Raw genomic sequence first — 8,043 nt, 5'->3', positions numbered from 1 at the left:
GGGGGGGGTATGTATGTATGTATTACTGTAAGTGAGTAAGTGGTAAAATTTTCTTCCAGTTTTAATATAACAAAACTAATAAATTGGAAGACTTTCAAGTTCAGCTGACTGAACACAAATTCAGGATTTAGTCTAGTGTGTTTGGGGAATAAAACAGCAGATTCAGTCCTCCGTAGCACATAGTTTGGCACACGTCACCTGTTGTAGAGTATATCTACATATTTGGACAGACTTTAAACTCAGTTTTGCACTTTGGTTTAAAGTCAGTTTATCTGAGCAAACAAATTGATGCCTCAGTTTTATTTAGTTGCTAAAAACCACTCAACTTTCCATGTGTCTATTTGAGTGATAAAAAACATTCCCCACATAATTTCATGAAAAAGAATATTTAATATACAGAAAATATATTTGATAGGTTCACTGATTCAAGCCTTAATAATTAATGTCCTCTGTATATCATCAGCAGATAACAGATGTAACGTTAGGGGCACTTGCAGCAGAGATAAACAAACCATAATATGAAATAATGTCAAACTAAAAACTTGTTTGTGCTGTTGTCACATGAATGCATGTGTTATGGGGCGTGTTTGTGTGTTTATCTATACCCATTTCCTCACAACAAAAAGTTATCATTTAAAAAGAAAACTGTAATTTGTATGTTTTTGACTTCACATTGTGTAAAATGTAAGTCAGTGTTAAATGCTATCTGGGGCCTGCCACACAAAGCGAGTTGCACATAGTCATGCACGCACTATCTTTATTCTGATTGAAAATTTGGGGTCAGATGCTGGAACATGACTTAATACGGTCTGGTGTTTACGCGAGGATGCACGTGCACTTAATCAGAGCGGAGTGACATGCAGAAGAAATGAAAATGTCACACATGCCTCAGTGGCTATCTTATTGTAGCACACGATTGATCAGCTACCCGCTGCGTCCCCACTCTTGGTTCTCGTGCATTTACGTCATAACAGAGAATGTGTGCAGGAAAAGAAAACGAGAAAGTGAACATTACGTGATGAAATTCTTCTTTCTGAGTGATTTGTGAAGAGGTGTAATCAGTTCCACCTGCTTATTTTGAGCTTTTTCTTTATTCTGATTTTTCCTTAATAGAATCAGAATATTAGCCTCCATATAAAGAAAGCCTCTAATATGGTTAACGTTAATTAAAAGTTAAATTCAGTCCAGTAAACAGTGGATAAACAGCAAAGTTTTGTTACAGAGCACATGCAAGAGGTGGGATTTCACGCAAACAGCCACTTACAATTTAATAAAAGTGTGAAATTTGACTTGACGTTCGCACAAAGTGGCAGGAAGTGAATTAGAGATACACGGCACTTGAAGGCAGGTAGAGTATGAAATACTATAAAAAGAATATACACTTGTGTAGGGTTATTAAACAGGGTTCAATATCATTGCTGACATTTTAATGTGCTATGTAAGTCTGTTTTGGGAAATAATAATTTTGCCTTCCTCTCTCATGAAGACAACAATAAATCCCAACTTAGTCTAAGACAGAGCATAATCTCAAAGTGTTTTATTATGATGTCTCTGTAAAGTTTGATTTCTTTTTTTTAACTTAAGGCTTTTTTTGGTTTGTCTGCTGTATATGATAGTGTCATCAGATGTTACAGTTTAGCCTCAAATGTTCTGTTCCTGTAGCGACAGAATAAGTAAGTTATGTAAATCTAAGCAGTCACTAAAAGCTCATCATTGTTGTTAACTTGCAATGGCAGATTTTGTTTGTGGCTTTTGGAAGTACTGGCTTTGAGAGAAGACTAGCTGCACTGCAAATTATTCATGATATCCTTTTTATAGGGACAGGTGATAAAATGAGCCAAATGTTGAGGGAGCGTTCCTAAGCCCGATTCATGCTTAAGGATGTTTTGATGAATCATTGGAGCCTGCAGTGGGCATCAGTCTGTGCCAACATAAATTCACTCGGGCCTTTTGACTGGAACACCATTCTCTAACTTTGACTCATCGTACCTTCAAACTGCCTTTTGAGTCCTACCTTCGCATGCCGAACATTTTTTTTTTTTGTAGTACCTCCCGTTTGTAAGGGCTTCTGTTTTGTAACCGCGCACACAAAGATCTTTCAAATATTTATGAGTTAACTTTCTCAGAAAAGCAAAGTCCCTGAACCAGTTTCACAGAATAACTCTGTGCCCTTTGCACTTATCGTTTTAACACTTGCAGTATTTACTGCTGCTGCTTGTATCATATAAGAAGGTCCCCCCTCCCCTCTTAGGTCTCCTCCCCAAGTTCACCAAGATAAGAAAGCCAAAGTTAGATCCAAAGTTAAAAACTGCTTTGTGAGCCAGGCCTCTGAAATATATTGTTATCCCTGCTATTTTCTTGTTGTGTGGTTATGTGTGTCTTAGCTTGTCGACTTTTATGTTAACTTGTCTTCATGTGCCTTAATAGTTGAGGCGTTTTCTTTACAATGTGGGTTTCTACTGGTTTGGATTAGTGTGGGTTAAACAGTACTGTGCAAAAAAATCTCGAGCCACCCTCATTTCTTAACATTTTATTTCCAAGAACCAAGATTATTGTTCAGACTTCCTGGCCAATGGTTCTACAGGCCGTTTTGTTCCTTTCTTTCACTCATTTTCAATCTATTCCTAGTTCCTGAAGCTGCTGAACAGTGATCTATGAATGATTCAAGCATAAAAAGACACCAAAGTCCAGGGTTGAACCAATGTTTTGTCTACATATAACGTTCAGCTTATCAAAGAACTACTTTAGCCAAAACACATAATTTGTTTCCAATTCTTTACCTGAATCTACAAAAAATGTCAAATATAACACAGTTTGACAGGCAAAAATTTTTAAAAGTGATTCTCAAAACCTTGGAATATCTTGACATGCAGAAAAGAAAAGTAGATTATATTCCACTGTGCAATGTCATCTTTTTTTTTTCTTTTAGCATGATAATGATACCAAACACACTGCAAATGTAATATATATAGTATTTCAACGTGTGGTTCCACAAGTTTCAATAAATTATTTCACAATTTGTTCAGTTTTACTAAGAATATTGTAAAGAAGTCAGCGGTGGCTCAATATTTTTGTCTATAGTTGTCATTTTGCTGTACATGTACTCCATTTGAGTCGTTTCACTTATGATTTCTGTCTGTGAAACCAGTTTATAGCTAAATTTGTCTGTGTGTGTGTGAGAGAGCGAGAGAGAGAGAAAGAGACCAATTATATGTCATATACTGCTGCCACTATTGCCTCCTCACGACTTCTCTCCGCCCCCCTTCCCCCAGGACAAGACCAGCGCTCTGAGCCTCAGCAATGTGGCGGGAGTCTTCTACATCCTGATTGGAGGCCTGGGCCTGGCCATGCTGGTGGCATTGGTGGAGTTCTGCTACAAGTCCAGGACCGAGTCGCGCCGAATGAAGGTGTCCACCGCGCGAGCTGCTGCTGCCTCAGCCGCTCAGGCCTTTCACTGCTCAGCCTTAGACAGTGGTGCTAGCGCCCCCTACACAGAGCTGCAGAGCTACGGCCTGTACGCCAACAACACTGTTAAGATATAAGGGCAGAGCACAGCCACGGGGTAGGAAACGCTGTGATCAAGCCATGATGATGATGATGATGATGATGACATCTGCCTCCACACCCCCTCCCCGCCCATCTAACCGTGATCACAGTAGGGCCTCCCACGGCTTCCAGTGCAAACGCTCTCCTGTACTTCTCTCTACCTCTGCCGCTCCCTCGCTCAGTCTTTATGTCACTGATCTCCTGCAGTGTTGTTCAATCACTTGATTCCAAAATTGCCCTTATGCCTGTTTCGTCACGTTCGAGAAGTAAGTTTTCAGAGCAGTTGCTTAGAGTTTCATGTGTTAATGTGGCAGGATTGTTAGCATGTAGCATTTTTTTTATGTAGTTAGTTTTTGCCTTTGAATTTACATGTAGATGGATTATTTGTCACTATATGTTGTTCTCTAACTAATATTTCCTTCTTGACTGTGTGGTTAAGTACACGTTGCTTTTCGATGTCACACTGCACAATGTTCCTCACAGGCCTTTTGTTAAAACCCATTACTTAACCCATTACAATAATCTACCACAGCACAGGTATAAAGGCAATTTGAATCACAGTGGTACATCTATCTACTTCTGTCCCTCTGAGCAATTCTCTGCCCTACTCCTTCTTCTCTTTTTGCTGACTGTCTCGCTAACGCAGGCCCCATTGTGGTGAACATCGTTTATATGTATACCATAAGGCAGACGTCGTGCGGCCCGCATGTCTTCCATCACTGCTTTGACCTCGAAAAGTCTTAACTCAAACTGCTGTTATGTTCACAGATCTAAAATGCAGGACTTGTTGCTTTATACTTTACTGGTAGATGTGATGTTTGGTCTTCAGCAGCTGTTAGTTATCAGCTTCGTGGATCAATTTACAACAAACAGCCTCTGATTTATTCTTCCAGCTTCAAAGCCCCCCCAGGGGGGCGCACTGATATCGTTTTCATGTAAACAAAAAAAAAGGCAGGCTGAATGCGAGGAGTGATCGTCTACATGAAATCTCTTATGTTTTAATCAGCCCACAAAGGGGCCACCTGATCAGTATGCTGAAGAGAATGGCGAGGAGCCTATTAGTCCAGCGGTGCCTTTATGCTGTTTGACTTAAAAGAAACAACAACACCATTCCAATTAGAGGCCGGTATAATTCTCCAATCCCCGTGCAGCACTTACTGGTTGCTCCAGATCGCACTGGCTTTGCCCGATTTAATCAGCTATAGAATGCGGACAGATAGCGAAGTGGCACGCATGGGCACGTGCACGCACACACACAAGCATCACACATCATTAAGTCAGCATTCGAGCCCAGTGGCTTTTATTGCGCTAGACTGGAGAATGAAGCTAGTAAACCAATAAGTGAAGCCTCAGCTCCCTTCTCTCTGCCCTCCCTTCACTCGGCTCCTCCTGCTACAAATTGGGACATTTGATGCACAATGTCTGGTACCCCAATTTTAACACCGGCAAATATAACTGATAAGGAATGTTTAACAGTTTACTTGCTCCAGATTTTTTGGGCGTGCCTAACATTCAAAAAGGAACATAGGTACATGCAGCAGACTCTTTTGTGCGTGTATTAACGTAAAAAAAAAAAAGACTGGAAAAAAGTTGAACTTCTCTGCAGACATTATCTGTGTGCTGTTAGCTCAAACTGTTGCATTCACCGTTTTGATTACAAGATATCGCATGTGTGCACAAATACACCAAAATCTGATCTGTGGGCTAATTGCGATGTTTTTGCTTCCAACAGCAATCCATCAACGACGCCATGCACTGCTCCACCCTGACCAGGATGAGTGGCAACGGGAGCGGCGGAGAGAACGGACGAATCCTCACCCACGACTTCCCCAAGACCGTTCAGACACTGCCCTGCATGAGCCACACCGCCAGCATGGGACTGGGTGCCTCCGGCATGTGATCATCATATTACTGTGCTGGCGGCGAGGGGATAGGCAGGGTGGGGCAGAAGAAGAAGAGCACAGGACTCTAATAACCTCAAAAGAAAACATAACAAAACCCATGGCTGTCCGGTTTGACCCATCTATTCTCCCGGCTTTCCCAACTTGAACAAAAACTTACTGCCAAAACGGACTCTTAAAAACCGCTCCTCGCAAATGATGAACAGAGAATCGCAACTTTTTTTTCTTTTTTTTAGTAAGTGGGTGTTTGAAAAATAGATATCGAAAAAAAGAAGGGAAACGTGCTGCAATAAAGAAGTCGTCAACTGGGCGTGTTTTTGGACTTTTTTTTTTTTACCGTGTTCATTTATGTGGAAAAAAAAAGAGTTTTATTCTTCAGTGTGACGCCTGCGCTGTGCCATTTCGATGGAGCTGTTGACGTTAGTCTGCTTGTGCAATATCTTCACCTCCACTGCTGACCTTGTACTACCTAGATGCTTTCTGATGGCTGATGGATCATGTCTTTGCACAGATGTGGCAGAGGAGGACAAACACTTGTGACTGCTACGATGATATGTTGTTGTTTTCGGGATGTCCCCACCTTCCTTCACTTTTACATTTATACTCCATTTTTGAAGGACTAAGTGCTCAGAGTAGCATAGCCAATTTTTGTGAGATAGTGGTTTACGCTAGATTGATAGCGCAGATTAGTTCGTCTCACGTATTTTTGATTTGACTTGTGTTTCGATGACGGTTAATGATGTTCAAATCAGAAGTTGTCCAGGCTACGACAAACAAGCATTGCTGCTAGACGTCATTGAACACATCATGCCTTGTCTTAGTGCCACATGACCATTCAAATGCGGAACATTGTACACAGATTGAGTTTGAGTACTTACATCGATCATCAAAGCAGTCATTGGGTACATTCATAAATGCTCACCTCAACCTACGTGAAAAAGAGAATGGAGATGACACAATGACACATTATCCTGTATGTACAATACTGAGTGACCTTAAACTGTATTCTGCTGTTGTGACATTTATAGCATAATCACTGATACACTGGACAGTCTTTTTGAAGACAAATTTAGAGTTTATCTACAGTTGTTGCAGCATTGATATGTTTTGTTCAGTACTGAGTGAAAAAGCCAGAAAGCCGGCTTCCTCGCTGTTGCTAGCTAGCACAGCAAGGAGGGGGTGCGATTGATACACTCGATGTGACTGACAGATTTGGAGTTAGTATTGCTATTGGAAGTCAAGGTTATGGTGATCACTGCGCTGCTTGGCTCTCCCGAGTTCTCCCTTTCAGATCACATCAAGTATCAAGGAATCAGAGTGACAGGCCTGGGACATTAGAGGGCAGATGTGACAAAGGGCAGACATCCTAGGTTTGGCATTTAGGCCCTAAAGTAAGATTCTATACCAGAGCATTTCAGTACATTTAACATAAAACGACCGTCGGTGATGCACTTTGTATTTCTTGGGCCCATTTTGTCACACACCATGGTAATTTATATTCTTATGCATAAGTGGCCAACGGCAGAAAACAAACCTTTAGCTAATTCTGTGATTTAAAACGGAAAGATGATGTAACAGGAGGGAAACCGAGAAACACTGGCATGATTCTATAATTTTATTTTTTTCGTTTATTGACAATAATTCCAGAGATGCGAGGATACCAACAATTTTCACTTTTGTTTTTTTTTTTCATTAGAACAATTTGAGTGTTTTGCTGCTGTCTGCACTAGTTTACTTGTTTTTTTATAGCCAGGAGAAATGTGTTGTCACATATTTCAGTATGAAGATGTTTTAATCAAAACGCGATGACAGTGTTGACCCCCGTCGCTCTCACAAGGCTCTGATCATCAATAAATCACAACGGGCCGAAACAGCTTTTGCTTAAATCCCGTCTGACCTCAAACCAACATTTTTACACACAAGTAAGATATTCATGAATATTCTCATGACAGTAGCAATTATAATAACAGCGCACATTTGTTTTCATGTATGAAAATAGTTTTCATATATGCAAACCAATGAATTGCCTCCAACCATGTACCAACAAATGACGGTCAGCTGTAATTTTTTTCCACAAAGTGCATCACATATTAAAACCTAATTTATATGTATTTTTTAAAGGTTTATTAGGAAATAATCCTTAAAGCAGTACATTCATTAATAATGTGGCTTTCCCACTTATCCAGTAACTACGGGGAATCACGTGTCCTTTTTTAAGCTTTCACCACAGACAGTAATATTTCAATTTTATTTTTTTAAACAACTTCTACATTTTTTCTATGATAGCCCTCTCTGCATTTTCTTTACATAGAAATAGATAGAAATAATTGGTAGCACTATGCTGACTGCAAATAGCGGGAGGACCTGTTATTTTAGAAAAACTGAGAACATACACATGGTGATAAGAAATGTATTGGATGTTGCGCTCTTATCATAAATGCACAAAAGCATATAAGTGGATAGGGTCCAGTGCTTTAGCTTTTTCCTTTTTTTCCTCCCCAGGCTTGCACATTTTGCGACAAATGCATCATGCCTTGATCATCCTTAGGAATTTTGTGTTTTGCCAGCCTCTCTGAAGCATTCAGTCCCAGTTTCT

General features: G+C 40.3%; 1 protein-coding gene across 4 annotated transcripts in view; it reads left to right on the top strand.

The window, feature by feature from the left end:
* The window catches only part of gria1a (glutamate receptor, ionotropic, AMPA 1a), a 72,516-nt gene extending 66,974 nt beyond the window's left edge, over nt 1-5,542 (top strand). For 2 of the 4 annotated variants that reach the window (XM_013908632.1, XM_005719576.2), the window contains exons 15-16: nt 3,273-3,407; nt 5,279-5,542. In XM_013908632.1, coding sequence (XP_013764086.1) covers nt 3,273-3,407; nt 5,279-5,446 — 303 coding nt within the window. In that variant the 3' untranslated portion in view covers nt 5,447-5,542. Of the gene's footprint in view, nt 1-3,272; nt 3,813-5,278 lie in introns of all 4 variants that reach the window. The other 2 variants (XR_001290249.1, XM_005719577.1) reach the window with 2 other exon arrangements.
* Nucleotides 5,543-8,043: the final 2,501 nt, after the last annotated feature.

The sequence above is a fragment of the Pundamilia nyererei genome, unplaced genomic scaffold (assembly GCF_000239375.1).
Source record: "Pundamilia nyererei isolate P.nyererei 1_Seehausen unplaced genomic scaffold, PunNye1.0 scaffold00001, whole genome shotgun sequence".
In the NCBI taxonomy this organism is placed as follows: Eukaryota; Metazoa; Chordata; class Actinopteri; order Cichliformes; family Cichlidae; genus Pundamilia; species Pundamilia nyererei.
Note: the sequence above shows the minus strand (reverse complement) of the source record. Positions and strands in the feature narration are given on the sequence as shown.